This window comes from Rhinoraja longicauda, chromosome 25, assembly GCF_053455715.1.
Source record: "Rhinoraja longicauda isolate Sanriku21f chromosome 25, sRhiLon1.1, whole genome shotgun sequence".
Lineage (NCBI taxonomy): Eukaryota > Metazoa > Chordata > Chondrichthyes > Rajiformes > Arhynchobatidae > Rhinoraja > Rhinoraja longicauda.
In genome coordinates this window covers 15,898,668-15,913,991 of record NC_135977.1, presented here as the reverse complement: position 1 = coordinate 15,913,991, position 15,324 = coordinate 15,898,668, and the positions used below count along the sequence as shown (strand labels likewise).

At 43.3% G+C, this 15,324-nt stretch overlaps 1 protein-coding gene across 1 annotated transcript in view; it reads right to left on the bottom strand.

Annotated features, from left to right (window-relative positions):
• LOC144606075 (uncharacterized) overlaps positions 1–15,324 on the bottom strand; it is a 74,783-nt gene that overhangs the window by 15,787 nt on the left and 43,672 nt on the right. The window contains exons 10-16 of the mRNA XM_078421877.1: positions 14,045–14,116; positions 10,427–10,477; positions 7,903–7,947; positions 6,246–6,311; positions 4,947–5,027; positions 2,567–2,631; positions 2,398–2,459 (exon numbers count right to left, since the gene is read on the bottom strand). Coding sequence (XP_078278003.1) covers positions 2,398–2,459; positions 2,567–2,631; positions 4,947–5,027; positions 6,246–6,311; positions 7,903–7,947; positions 10,427–10,477; positions 14,045–14,116 — 442 coding nt within the window. The remainder of the gene's footprint in view (positions 1–2,397; positions 2,460–2,566; positions 2,632–4,946; positions 5,028–6,245; positions 6,312–7,902; positions 7,948–10,426; positions 10,478–14,044; positions 14,117–15,324) is intronic.

Sequence of the window (15,324 nt, the reverse complement as noted above, 5' to 3'; positions counted from 1 at the left end):
CCAATAAAACTATGACATTTCAAAAATGAAATGTGTCCAGAAAAGCATGTATGAAATTGGCAAACATTTGAAGGTTTCTTTCACTAGGAATTGAGAAAGGAAAGAAAAAAGAATGATGAGAGATCAGGCTTCCTATCTCACTAGCTAAAGAGGTCCATGAACAGTCTGAAGGACTACCAAGTTTTACGAGCTACATAAGGGTACAATATGTGTATAGCCTTGCTCCTGTTAATAGTTGTGTGAACTGTACCAAGTCATTGCGATCTGAACTTTTAATGCAATAAGGTTACTTTAACCAGATTGGTGTCATATGGAATATAAGAAAATAACTGCAGATGCTGGTACAAATCGATTTATTCACAAAATGCTGGAGTAACTCAGCAGGTCAGGCAGCATCTCGGGAGAGAAGGAATGGGTGACGTTTCGGGTCGAGACCCGAATCTGAAGAAGGGTCTCGACCCGAAACGTCACCCATTCCTTCTCTCCCGAGATGCTGCCTGACCTGCTGAGTTACTCCAGCATGGTGTCATATGGAACCTTCCTACCTCCATAAAGTACAAACTCTCACAGCATGTTCAGCAACTGGAAGAATCATGCCCATTCCCCATCTTTCTGATCAGCATTTTTTGGTGGTTGATTTCTTCTAAGGGTTGCAATGACTTCAAAAATGTTTGATAGTCCCTGTAAATTTTTCCAGTTGCAAGCATTCACTGCGAGTAAAGAGCTGAAGGTTTTGTTTTGGTGATCTTAAAACCTCTGTATAAGCTACTTGCTCAAAAGCATCACTGCATTTCTAGATATCACCTAATAATACAGAAGTGGGGAGAGGAGGAAGGGGAGAAAAGTTCTTTGCAGGGTGTCATATCTGCTCAGGAATTATTTAAAAGTAAATGTAGATATATTTGGGTTCACATTTATAATTGCGTGCAAATTTAACATTGCAATTTTTATTTTGGTACAAACGTTATTACTAAATCCACAATATGGTGATCAGAAAGCACTTATACATTTAGATTCAATGGTGCATATTAGTAAAGATGGGACTTCTGAACAGTGCTTACCAAACTAACCTTTGGATCTTCCCAACTCACAAAGTATGTTTTCGCATTTACTTGTCAAAATCCAGGAAAGTCGAGGTGTTCTTTTCATAAAAATGCACATTTCATAAAAATTCACCTTTCCACCCAATTCCTCATCGTCCATGCTATTTCTGACGTCCCGAGTCTAGATTCCTAATTCCTGACTCCTCCTTCCTTTTCATCCAGCCTCCAATCATTTCCTCCTGATCCTCCAGTCCCAAGCTTTGCTTATCCGAACACCAAATGTGCTAGCAAATGTCTGGTCTTGGTTTCTTTTTTGCCACCCGGATATAGCATTACACTGACTCTACCTAAAGAAACAGTTACTACAGGCTTCTCCAGTAACCTAATCCGAATGCAGGCTTCATCATTGAGATGTAAGATAAGCAGCCTATTGTTTTGAGGTTGCATTCGGTGATTTCTACATCTAAGCTTCTTATAGTCCTGGCATCCATACACCTTCCACCCTTCATGAACTTGAGTTTGTCTAATCCTCTATTACTCCACATCATGAACTCATATCAAGAACCAGACACCCATTACTTCTGAACTGCGTTGGCTGCTGGTAGCAAGCACCTCAATTTAAACTTTTTCATCACATGTTCATGTCACTCCACAGCCTCTTGTTTCCTATAACTTTCTTCAGAACTACAACCCTTCTTGAACTTTGTGTTTCCTAAACTCTGGTAGCACCATGCCTGACCAGTGGCACCAGTGCCTTATATATGTTTAAGTAATAGCTCTGGTACTTACACATTAGAGCGCCATCTCACTCCTCTCAGGTGCTCTTTAAGAATTCACCTCTTAACTAAGTTCATTGCCACTGGCTAGATTTCATTTTTTTTGTCTGATTACTAATGAGACATTTAATCACAACAAAATTATTATGTAGATTCAAACTTTTGTGGCTGGTGTATCATCTATATACTAAAACTCTCGTTTGTTATCTTGTTTGTGACTGCACTTCAGCCAAAATGGTACACGATAGCGCGACAATTTTAGGCCCACCTTACTCACCATTGTCACTTTAGTGATAATGCAAGTAGTTTTATTGAAATTGGTATTATATTTTTAAAGTTATTCACATTTTAAAGTATAAAAGGAGGGGAGGAGGAGGGAGGAGGGAGGGATGGGGGAAGGGGAGAGTGGGGGAGAAGGGAGAGGGGAGGGGTGGGGTTGAGGAGGGAGGAAAGGGGGGGAGGACAGGGTGCTGCACCAATGCAGGAGAGGTTTGGGCCCAACGGGTCCAGTTGGTCTAGTATTATATAAGAGGTTGCCACTACTTGCCAAATAGTATGGAGGAACAAACTAGATTTACCCAAATTTTTTGTTTCCATTTTCTAGAATACTTGGTGTAATTATAGTCCATTTTAACTTCTCCTGAACAATTAAAAGAAACAAGTTTTTGAAGCAATTCCATGATTAAGATCAAGTACATAATGTTCAAAATGTTTATTAAAATAACATTCAAGTGAAATAAAAATCACCTTTTTAACCTTGGGCATTTTACAGGGGCATTGTTCCTTTTCATAGTAGATCAGATCTGAAAGATCTATTGGAAATAGTTATGATAAAGAAAATATTTTAATACCTGAACAGTTTTCTTCCTCCAACAATTTACCAAGAGTCCATGAAGGTGCCCATTATTTCTAGAAATGAACAAAGCTCATAACTAGAAAATATTGGTCTTATTTATTTGCCTGTACAACCACGTGTTCTCACTTTATAGAGTGATAGCATTGCCTTCCATGCTGGAAAAGGTAGATGCACTATTTGAAGCGCAAACTACGACCATTTGAAATACAAGGTAATGTAGGGTCCAGTGCTTCCACGAGAATCTGACAAATTCCAGCACTTCACTTGCCGCAGACTAAATCTGTATGCTTATATATGTTATACTGAGTATGCTATTGAGCTAATCAGCAGGAAAGTAATGACCAGTGTTAATACTTGCCCTCACTAGACTACAATGTTGAACTAATGGCAAATCCAGAATTCAGACCAGAAAACAAATGTAATAAAATGAAGAATAGCTTTGCGAATTCTCCTCAAGTATTGCAAATGCAACAGCCTCCATATTGGCAGTTTTCTGTCTTCACGAGAGGGAAAGTCTGCAGTTGGAGTCTCCCTTTGTTTTCATTCTTGCTACCTTCTTCTCTAAAGAACAAAGGACTGCATCTGAGAATCATGTATATTTGGAGAATGTGGAAAATAGGCCAAAATTGTTGTTAGTTCGTATGTCCAATGCAAGCTGTGTGTACGCGAGGAACAGACAGTAATCCCTGAGTAAGCAGTACTATGAAGTGATATGGGGACAATTGGAGGAACATGTGTTATATTGGGAGATGGTGTGAGTGGGAAAGTCTTTTAATTGCTTTTTATTTTGTAATTAATAAATAATATGGGTGGCATAAAAGTCATAACATATGAAGGCAGATTTCCCACATTAATGCCTTTAATTTGATCTTTACATTTCTTGTTGCATTTTAGCCAGATTCTGGATGCCATGCCCAGTTATTTGCATGACTGGTGATTGTCACTAGTGTTTCCTACTGTGGAAATAATGCTTTAGGCCACCAGGAGGTGCAGGTTATCCCTCATTTCCACTGCTTGCACAAGGGCCTAAGACTTCTCTCAACATAAAGCAGTGGAATAGGGTCGGGACTGATTACATTTTTTATAATTTTTCCACAAAGTGGAATAGGCTCCCTTCATATGTAAATCATGTGGAGACATTGAATCCAAAATGTCAGCTGGCTACCAATCAAACAATTAGGAAACCAAGTCGATCTCCTAGAGGTGAAACAATTATTGTCACCATTTTGGAATATAGGAAATGGGATTTGCTAACACAATAGTCACAGCAAAGAAATTAAGATTTGGCAACATTATTTTGGAAATGCCAATGAGTTGGTTCAACAAAGAAATAATGTTCTCATTGAGGTTAGAATGATAGCCAGCATTATGAAAGTATCTTCACCAGAGGACTGCAGCAGTTCAAGAAGTGGCAGACGACAACCAGGTCTCAAGGAAAATTCGAACTAAGCATTAAGAACTAAGCTCAACAACTCAGCAGCAAGATATTCGGAAAAATTAATAATAAAATGACCCATGTATTCCCATATTCTTGGTGGAAATAATGACATTTGCATCGCCGATATTATTGACTCACCCCACCAAAACCTTGCAAAGTCTCACAGGCTCTACAGTGCACAGGTGTCATGGAGGAGGTAACAATATCCAATTCCAAAACCATGGATAATTCCTAGTTAATCTTGCTGCCATCATTCATTCTTTAGTTTATGGGAATCAAGAATATAAAATAAATATGTCATCATGTTACAAACTTTCTGAACAAATCAACAATCATGAAGGGGAAAAATAAAAATTAACTTACTCATTTTAAATAAATCATATAAATTTTCTAAAGGATAAAAATATATCAAGTTTTTGTTTTTCATACTGGAAGAACAGTGAAGGCCACAAATCAAATAATTGAATACATTTGTCTTGCTTTATAACAAAAAGAATTCATCTTCCAGGCTTGGGGATAGTGTCATCGGAAAATAGACAGGGATAAATAAACTGGGATGGTGGGCTGTAAGTCACACCACAACCTATGAGGGCCCAAGTTCAAAAAAATTTAATGGCAAATGAAGCCAATTAAAAAAATTGAAATAAAAATTAAGACAGAAATGTTTTAAATTCTTCTGAGGATGTAACAGGGTCCTGTGATTAGCATGATGAGTCTTGAAACATAACTCTCCTGGATTAAACATTGATGGATCAGTAGCATTCAAATTCACTATCATACAAAAAAATTCCATCGCTATGCAAGATATATTTTAGTAGCATGGATGGCAATACCGCTTGTTTTGGAAGGAATGTTTTGAATATCCGATTGTAAGTGTTTTTCATGTTCACTTGGCTCTTGATTAGTTTTCATATCTGAAATGTATAAGACAATTGTTCATGTATTCCCATCTTAATTCCTGTTAGTCAAGAATAGAATTTTTGCCATTCAGCTTGTTCAGCGGCACAGAAAAAATTCCACAACATTTTTAGTCATATTCAATGCATCTCAAAGGAACATCAATGTATTTTACAATTTAAATTTACTATAATTATGCAGGATGAATTTAAATAAAAACCACAACTAAAGATATGGGTTGCAAAATTAGGCCATGTATTGCTTTTTATCTCAAGAAATTGTAAGCTAATTGACTTAGCAAAGTAAAAATTCACATTTATGAAGGGATTTCTGCTGCCAGAAAACCAGATAGCTTGATAATATGTGTTTGCCAAAGTATGGAATGAAGGCAGCTGGTACATTCAATCCTGTTACAAAGCTGATTTAATGTCAATTAGACCAAACTCAGCCTGATAATTGATGATCTTGTTGATGCCATGTGTTAATTAAGTGCGAGAAACCTGAAATTTGCTGCATTTGGAAGCTGACTCCCTTCCTTCTATTCCCAGCCACCTACTATGTTCCCAACCTGTGCTATTCAAAAGGACTCTCGGTGACGTGATCTTTTGGGCCTTATTTGGCATGTGGTTTGATCAACGAAACTCTGTTGAAGACATTTTATTTTGAGAGGACCGAGACTGCTTTGGTTTGCGTTCAAATGAGCCCCTTAGTTTGGAAAAAATGTCATCCTGATAAGTTTCTCGCAGGCCAAGGACCAAAGATCAGACTGAACTGTCAGATAAGCGATGATAAGAGGATTCATACTAAACGGCCCAATGGACCAATCTTCCAAGAAGCAAAACCTGATTAGGTGGTCACAAGGATCTGTCACATGCTACAGGGAATGCTGAAGCACAAGGACTATATTTGGACTAATCTGCTAGTGGCACTGAAAATCACTTAATTTATTCTTCTCCTGGCCCTCGCTTCAGATGTCTTAAAAACCAGAAGTGCTGGAAATAATCAGCTGATCGGATTGAGTGGAGGAAAAACTCTATGAGTGGAGGAAGTTAACATTTCAGGTCAATGTCCTTTCTGATGAAGTGTACCTGAAATGTTTGCTGTTATCTCTCTTCACAGATGCTGTTCAACGCGGAGATGTTTCCAGCATCTTCTGTTCTTATTTCAGATATCCCGCATTTGAATTGTTTTTAAATTTCATTAAAGTTATTGGGCTCTTAAACAAAAACATTTACCTGAATCAAGTACCATTCTTTCTATCTCTTCTGTTTGCACATTAGCATCACTTTGTAAAACCAGGCCTGGAATGTGAAGGAACAACAAGAAATCATTAATGGCGAGGATGATTTTTTTCCCATTTTGAAGCATTTCATTTAGAGCAGAATGGGACACATTTGATCAAGACCACTTTTTCCAGCCAGTATATTCAGCAAAATCATTTTTACAAGTGAAGAAAAAAAAACTTGATGTTACATTACATTCCCTGAGACAAATATAAAAATATACTGAATTCCTCCAAGGATGAGGAAAACTCCACCAACTGTAACAGTTTACACCCTAGAAATATATGCAACTTGTACATGTTCAGAATTTGCATGATTGATAACTCCCTTCAACGATTCTGAAAGATCAGCTGAGCGAAGATTTTGTAGAGGTCCACGCGTTGTGTAAACTCTCTGTTTAATCATTAACCGATACAACCCCGTCGCTCACGCGCGCATGCCTCTTCAAATTCTACCGACAAATGCTTTGTTCTCCATGCACACACGACGGCCCGCCTCCCGGACCCCTTGATTGGTCGGCCCAGATCACGCCCAGTCCACGTAAGAGCTCGAGCCTGACAAACGACAGTTCAAAACCAAAATGACTCAGCCCGCCACATCACCCCCCCCCAAGAACCGGAGTAATGGAGGCGGTTAGGCTGATGATTGAGGTGGCCTGATCTCGTACACGTGTCTCCTGTGTCCCGGGTCGCGGCTGGCAGAGTTGAGAGTGGGTGCAGTCGTGATGGTGGATGCCATCTGCAGCAAGGTTGTGCCACCTGTACTGGTTGGTCAATGCCCAAGTGTGCCAGCTTAAGACGGTCCACGGAGACAGTCTCGTGCCTGCCACCCATGTTGATGACAAAAATCATGGCGTCGTGTTGCAGTACCTTGAAGGCTCCCCTTGAACAAAAGTGGGTTTATTCCATCCCTGGGGGAATGGTGAGTAAGGTGGGTTTAAAATTGTCTCGCTTTCGTGTACCGTTTTGGTTGTGTCAAGCCCCAAACTATTTTCATGCAAAAACAGAGAGTTATTAGTAATATACGAGAACAAGTGGACCCGTTGGGCCCAAACCTCTCCTGCATTGGTGCAGCACCCTCCCTCCCACCTCTCCACCCCTCCCTCCTCCCTATCCCTCCCTTGCCCCTCCCTCCCTCCCCCTCCCTTGCCCCTCCCTCCCTCCCCTCCCCTCCCTCCCCCTCCCCCCCACTTCCCCACCTCCCCTTATCCTCCCTCCTCCCCCCCACCCTCCCTCCACTCCCTCCCTCCTCCTCCTTCCCTAGGAGATAGATTTAAACTTTAAAATGTTAATAAATTTAATAATATAACACCGATTTCAAGGAAACTACTTCCATTAAAGCGACAACGGTGAGTAAGGTGGGTCTAAAATTGGCAAGCTATTGGGAAACCGTTTTGGCTGTAGTTCAATCACAAACAAACAAACAAGAGTTTTAGTATATAGATATAGATTTAGATAGGTAGATAGTAGTATTCCTAAAATCAGTGAGGTGATCAGAATATGCTACATTTATACCTGTGTTTATGACTAAATGTAATTTCCATTACGTTCGCACTCACAGCTCTCCTGGTAAGAAAGAAACAGTGAAAAGACAAATGCAAAACTTTTACCTGATATCACGGTTTGAACATCTACACCCAGCTGAGGGTTTTCATCTGCATAGGGAAGACAAGAACATATATGAATTGATTTGGTGAGAAAGATAAGAAAAGACAATACATTTGCATTAACTTTCTCGTATTGTATTGTATTGTATTGTATTGTATTGTATTGTAAGGCAAAATTCTTTCTGGTTCCTTTATACTGATACTGTTGAAATTATAGATTCAGGTCTTCTGAAAGCAAGATGTTGCATATACTGGAAATGTGAAGGAAAAACTGAACTTGAACAGCATCTGTGAATCAAAAGACAGAATTAATGTTTCAAATAACTTTCACTCTCTATTTGCAAAAAAATAAAATAAAAATAAGTTGCAGAGAAAGGTTGGAGAGAGCAAAAAGTAAAGCACATGATGGGATAAAAACAGGAGAAATTGAATGAGTCATCCAGTGGAGAAGCTGACTGAAAGAGTGTGTACACAAGAGCTATTAACAAAAGGAAATTTAAGGAAAAAAACTGCTGGAGGAACTCAGCAGGACAGACAGCATCTATGGAATGAAATGAACAGACGGTGTTTCTGGTCCGAATCCTTCTCCAAACTGTTGGAGTAGAGGGAATATAGCTAATTTATCTTTAGTTCGTAGGTGTGCCATGGGCAGTGGGAATTGAGGGAATGGATGAAGGAATCTTGTGGTCAGGTGAGTCTCTGATATTTAAATCTGAAAATAAAATATTTCCAATTCATTCTCTTCAAATTTGAAAAATAAACAATTATAAAAAATTATCTGCTTTATTTGGCACTCCAAGAATACCATTGCTGCTGGTCAATCTCGCACCCCTCCAGGAAGGTCTCAACTAATCAACATATTATCAGCAAAATATCAAAACGGAGTCCCCCAAGGCTCGGTACGGCCCCCATGCTCTTCAATCTCTATATCAGCGATCTGCCACGCACAACCTCGCGCCAGTATAGATACGCAGATGACTTGGCCCTACTCACTCGGACAGGAGTTGGTCAAATGTTGAGGATGTGCTCTCGGCGGATATGGAACTTGTCGCGGGCTACCTTAAGACCTGGAGACTAAAACTGAGTGTGGCAAAAACCATCACAACGGCCTTTCACCTGAACAACGAGGAAGCTCAACGCCAGCTAACCGTCACCCTCATTTGGTCACCCCTACTCTACAACCCATTTCCTCCATACCTCGGGGTGAAACTAGATCGGCAGCTGACCTACAAGCAACATCTTAAAGCTCTCCGTGCTAAAGTGTCGGCATGGATCAACCTCCTGCGTTGCTTGGCCGGATCGTCATGGGGCGCCAGGACATCTACTCTTCGAACCAGTGCTCTTGCACTCGTATACAATGCCGCTGAGTATGCCGCCCCAGCATGGTGCTGCAGCGCTCATACTAGCAAGCTAGACGCCACCCTCAACGACACCATGCGGATGATCACTGGCTGCCTATGCCCTACTCCAACAGATCTCCAGCCGGTGCTCGCAGGTATCGCACCCGCCAAGCTTCGCAGAGAGTTCTTCACTCATAGGCTGGTGTGCAAGGCCCCATCGGACGCCAAACATCCTTTGCACCACCTTGCCCAGGATTCACAGCAACTGCGACCTCAACGCCTATCGTCCCATTGCCCTTTCTCCCATCATGCAACGACCCTCTGTGGCTCCAGTTTCAACATATTAGGAACATGGAGAACCAGCTGGGAACAGGCATCGCGACCTCCTCAATTCACTGTCGCACCGAACACCACAGCCCCACCAGGCTCGGACATGCCCCGCAAAGAGTCGGTCGCCCTGAACCGGCTCCGCACAGGGGTCGGCCGTTTCAACGCTAACATGACCAGCAAATAGCGCTCATTTTCGACTGCACTGTCCTCCGTCCCCCTGGTGGAGACAAAGATTCATACAGAGAGATAGTACAGAAACATGCCTTTCAGCCCACTGCCAAACAGCAAACTTTTCTGAAGCGAGAGTTGTATAGTGTCAATTTTGCTGGAAATTATGCAAATTTACCCAAAATTGCAGACTTTGATTTTGTTCGCGGAGGCATCCATACACTCAGATGTGGTTTAGAGAAACAGCTGGAAACAGGCCCTCAGTCCACGCCAACCATCAATCCATCCATTCACACGAGTTCTATGGTATCCCACTTTCGTCTCTACCCTCCTACACATTAGGGGCAATTTACGGAGGGCCAATTAACCTACAAACCCACACGTCTTTGAGATATGGGATGATACCGGAGCACTCAGAGGAAACCCATGTGGTCACAAGGTGAACATGCACACTCCGCAGAGACAGCACCTGAGGTCAGGATCAATCCCTAGCGCTGTGAAGCAGCAGCTCTACCAGCTGCACTATGAAGCATGGATGATGATTTTGCTGTTCTTCAAATTTACATTGGTTTTTGTTATAACAGGAGGCTATTGATAGAGAATCAAAGTGGGAAAAGATGAAGAATGTGAAGTGTCAGGTGACAGGAAACTTAGTGAAATGTGAAATTCAGATAATATGAAACTTTTACCTGAGGGCAAGGTTTGCACAGAGGCATGAGTCAGCTGAACGGGTGCTTTATCTGCATTGGGAAGACAAGAACATGGATGAATTGGTTTGCTGAGAAAGATAATGTTGTAACATACATTGCTTTCACATTAACTAAGACAGCATTCTTTCTAGCTCCTTTATACTAATATTGCTGAAATTACAGGTTGAGATCTTCTGAAAGTAAGATGTTGCAGATGCTGGAGACATGAAGCAAAAACAGAACTCAAAAACAACATCTGTGGATCAGGAAACAGAATAAATATTTCAAATCACCTTTAAATAGTCTCTTTTAAATGCCCCATCTAAGCTAGTCCTATTTACCCACATTTGGCCTACATCTCTCGAAACCTTTTCAATCTGTGTACCTGTCCAAATTTATTTTTATAAGTGGTCTTGTGCCTGCCTCAAATACTTCCTCTAGCAGCTTGTTCCATATACCTACCACCCTCTGAGTGAAAAGGTTGCCCCTCAGGTTCCTTTGAAATCCTCTGCTCACCTCAATTATATGCCCTTTAGTTCTTGATTCCCCTACACTGGGAAAAAGACTGTGCATTCACCCTATCTTTTCCTCTCATAATTGTATACACCCCTATAAGACCACCTCAGCCTCTGGTGCCCCATGGAATAAAGTCCTAGCCTATCCAACCTCTTCCTGTATGAGGATATTTCGTCTTGGCCTTTAATCATCCTTATAAATCTTCATTGCATCTTTTTGGCTTAATGTCATGTTTCCGATAGCTGGATCACCACCTAATACTCCGTGTGGTCTCACCAACATCTTGTATAAGTGTGACATAACATCTCACTTCTTACCCTGACTGAAGGAAGCCAAAGCTTTCTTCACCACCTGAACTACCCGTGACAGCATTTTCAGGGAACTATGCAAAGATCTCTCGGCTCTACTATCTAGGGCCCCACCTTTAACGATGAAGGTCTTGCCCAGGTTTGACTACCCAAAATGGAACATCTTACACCTATCTGAATTAAACTCCAATAGCCATTCTTCAGCTCATTTGAACAGTTGATCAAGATCCTCTTATAATTCTTGATACCATCTCCACTGTCTATGGCATCAAATATTTCAATGTCATCTGAAAACTTACTAATCGTGCCTTGTACATTGTTATCCAAATCATTTAAATATGTGACAAACAGCAAACGGCCAGTATCGACTCCTGAGGCACATGATTAGTCACATGCCTCCAGTCTGAAAGACAACCTTTCACCATCACTCTGTACTTCCAGCCATGAAGCCAATTCTGTATCCGTTTGGCTAGCTCTCCCTGGATCCCATGCGAGCTAACCTTTGAGAGCAGCCTGCCTGTGGAACCTTATCAGTGTGAAAAGGGTCTCGACCCAAAACGTCACCTATTCCTTCTCTCCAGAGATGCTGCATGTCCTGCTGAGTTACTCCAGCATTTTGAGTCTATCTTCAAACCATATCAAATGTCTTACTGAAGTCCAAATAGATTATGCCTATGGCACTGCCCTCGTAAACCTTTTTGGTTACTTCTTCAAAAAACTCAAATTTGTAATTCACAATCTCCCATGACAAAACCATGCTGACTATCATAATCAAACCATGTCTATCCAAATGCATGTAAATACATGACCCCCCCCCCCCCCCCAGAACCCGAGGTACGGAACCTAGCAGGGAGCCGGATTTCGCGACCAGAACGAGTAAGGAGAGGGGCTGCAGGAACCACAGGAGCAGGGGGTCCCGGATCAGGTGGAATTGTTGGCCGACCAGGACAGGGCGGTCCTGATCCAAGTGTGCAGGTTTGAGCCTGGACACAGAGACGAGCTCACTCCTGCCCCCAACATCCAGGGTGAAGGTGACCGTCCCTTTACGCAACACGCGGAACGGTCCTTCATAGACCCTCTGCAATGGGGAACGATGGGCATCTCTACGCAGAAACACAAATTCACAGTCCTTTAAGGCAGGCGGTTCGTGCACCATGGAACACCCGTGACGTGAAGTAGGAATCGGAGCCAGGGAACCCACTCGCGCCCGGAGGGATGCTAAAACCGACGGAACCGAGGGCTGCTGACCAGAGGACTCCGGAAGGAAATCCCCGGGCACTGTGAGTGGCGAGCCATATACCAGTTCCGTGGACGAAGTTCCGAGATCCTGCTTAGGAGCAGTACGGATGCCCAAAAGGACCCAGGGGAGCTGGTCTACCCAGTCAGGGCCGTCCAGCCGCGCATTGAGGGCCGCCTTAAGTTGCCTGTGAAACCTCTCCACGAGCCCATTAGCCTGTGGGTGGTACGCCGTGGTCTGCTGCAACCGGGAACCGTACAGCTCCGCAAGCGTAGCCCAAAGGGCAGAGGTGAACTGGGACCCCCGGTCGGTGGTAATGACGGACGGAACACCGAACCGGGCCACCCAATGGAGGGCCAGGGCCCGGGCACAAGAGGCGGCGGAGGTGTCGGACAACAGGAAGGCCTCCGGCCAACGGGTAAATCGGTCAACCACCGTGAGTAGGTGAGTGTAGCCCCTGGAGGAAGGTAAAGGCCCAACTAAATCAACGTGAATATGAAAAAAACGGACCGCAGGAACCGCAAACTCCTGCACCGGAGGTTGGACATGCCGGTGAACTTTAGCGGTCTGGCAGGGAACACAGGAACGGGCCCAAGTGGCTATTTGTTTCCACAGGCCATGCCACGCAAACCTAGCGGCCACTAAGGCAGAGGTGGAGCGGATGGAAGGGTGCGCCAGCCCATGAATGGCATCAAACACCCGGCGCTAAAGGGCGGCCGGCACCACCGGTCTAGGGCAGGGAAGGGAAACATCACACCAGACTTTTGTACCCGCAGGCCCGCAAGCCACTTGGGCCAACTTCAACCCCGAAGTGGTGGACTGGTATGCTAAGGCAGTGTCTGCCAGGCGCTGTGCCTCCGCAAGCTCCTGGAAATCCACCTCGCATTCCACTGCTGAAATTGAGGAAATGGCTGGCCGGGACAGGGCATCAGCAACGGCATTAAGCTTACCCGCGACATGTCGGACATCGGTAGTAAACTCTGAGATGGCAGTCAGGTGCCGCTGCTGGCGGGCCGACCATGGGTCGGACACTTTCGAAAAAGCAAAAGTCAATGGTTTGTGGTCCGTAAAGGCCACAAATGGGCGGCCTTCTAGAAAATACCTAAAGTGGCGGACAGCTAAATAGAGAGCCAGAAGCTCTCGGTCAAAGGCGCTATACTTCAGCTCAGCCGGATTAAGCTGTCGGCTGAAAAACGCCAAGGGCTGCCAACTGCCATCTACCTGCTGTTCCAAAACCCCTCCCACCGCCACGTCCGACGCATCGACCGTCTTTATATCTTATCCCTCAGAATCCTCTCCAGTGAGTTTCCGACTGCAGATGTTAGGCTAACTGGTCTACAATTCCCAGGTTTTTTTTCTTTGCAACTCTTCTTAAAGATTACCCATTCCCTAGTTTTCCAGAAAAAAATGACGAGAAAGAGGCCTAGAGAGCAGCTGAGGGCAGGTCTATCTTCCACAGAATTTGTCAAGGCAAAAGTAATTGGCTTTGTAAAGTAGCACTGACCAATACACATACAGAACAATGATTTGTCTCCAAATAAAAGAATGAAACTTTACCCAACTGGCTGTTTGGAGTTGTTGTTTTCCCTTCCGTTTCACCAAATGTCTCTATTCTAAATGTTCCAACATCTGAAAAGTCAAATTTAATAGTATTTAGGAATGGTAGTTCTTAGAGTATTAGTCACACAGTGTGGAAACAGGCCCTTCTGCCCAACTTGCTCACACCGTCCAACATGTCCCATCTACACTAGTCCCATCTGCCCCGTTTGGTCCATATCCCTCCAAACCTGTTCTATTCATGAACCTGTCCAAATGTTTCTTAAATATTGCAATATTACCTGCCTCAACTACCTCCTCTGGCAGCTGGGTCCATACACTCACGACCCACTGTGTGAAAAAGTTGTTCCTCAGGTTCTTATTAAAATCCTTCCCCCCTCCCCTTAAACCTATGCCCCTGGTAGTTCATTCCCATATTCTGGGCAAGAGACTCTGTGTGCCTACCTTATCTATTCCTCTCACCTTGTGTATACCTATAAGATCATCCCTCATCCTCCGGCACTCCAAGGAATAGAGTCCGAGCCTGCTTAACCTCTCCCTATAGCCTAGGCTCTCGAGTCCTGACAACATTGTCGTAAATCTTCCCTGCACCCGTTGCAGCTTGACAACATCTTTCCTATAACATGATGCACAGAACTAGACATAATTCTCTAAATGCAGCCTCATCAACATCTTATATAACTGCAACATAACCTCCCAACCTCTACACTCAATACCCTGACTGATAAAGGCCAATGCGTCAAAAGCCTTTTGTCCACCCTATCTACCTGCGACACCACTTTCAACTAACTACATACCTGTACTCCATGATCCCTCTACTCTACAACATTCCCCAGAGACCTACTGTTCATTGGTCTTGCCCATGTTAGTGCTCCCAAAATGCAATACCTCACATTTCTCTGCATTAAATTCCACCAATCATTGCTCAGCCCACCTGCCCAACCGATCAAGATCTGCAATTCTTGACAACTGAAATCTATATCTACAATGTCTACAGCTCTGCCTTCATCGGCCTCTTTGGTCACATCATCAAAAAAAAAATCAGATTCGTGAGACACGATTTCCTACGTACAAAACCATGCTGACTATCTCTAATTAGCCCATGTCCATCTAATATGCGTATATATCTTATCCCTCAGAATACTCTCTAGTAAGTTTCCGACCACCGATGTTAAGCTCCTGTAATTCCCAGCCTTTTCCCTGCAGTTCTTCTTAGCCTTTTTCCTGCAGTTCTTCTTGAATAGAAGCACAACATTTGCGACCCTCCAGTCTTCTAGTAC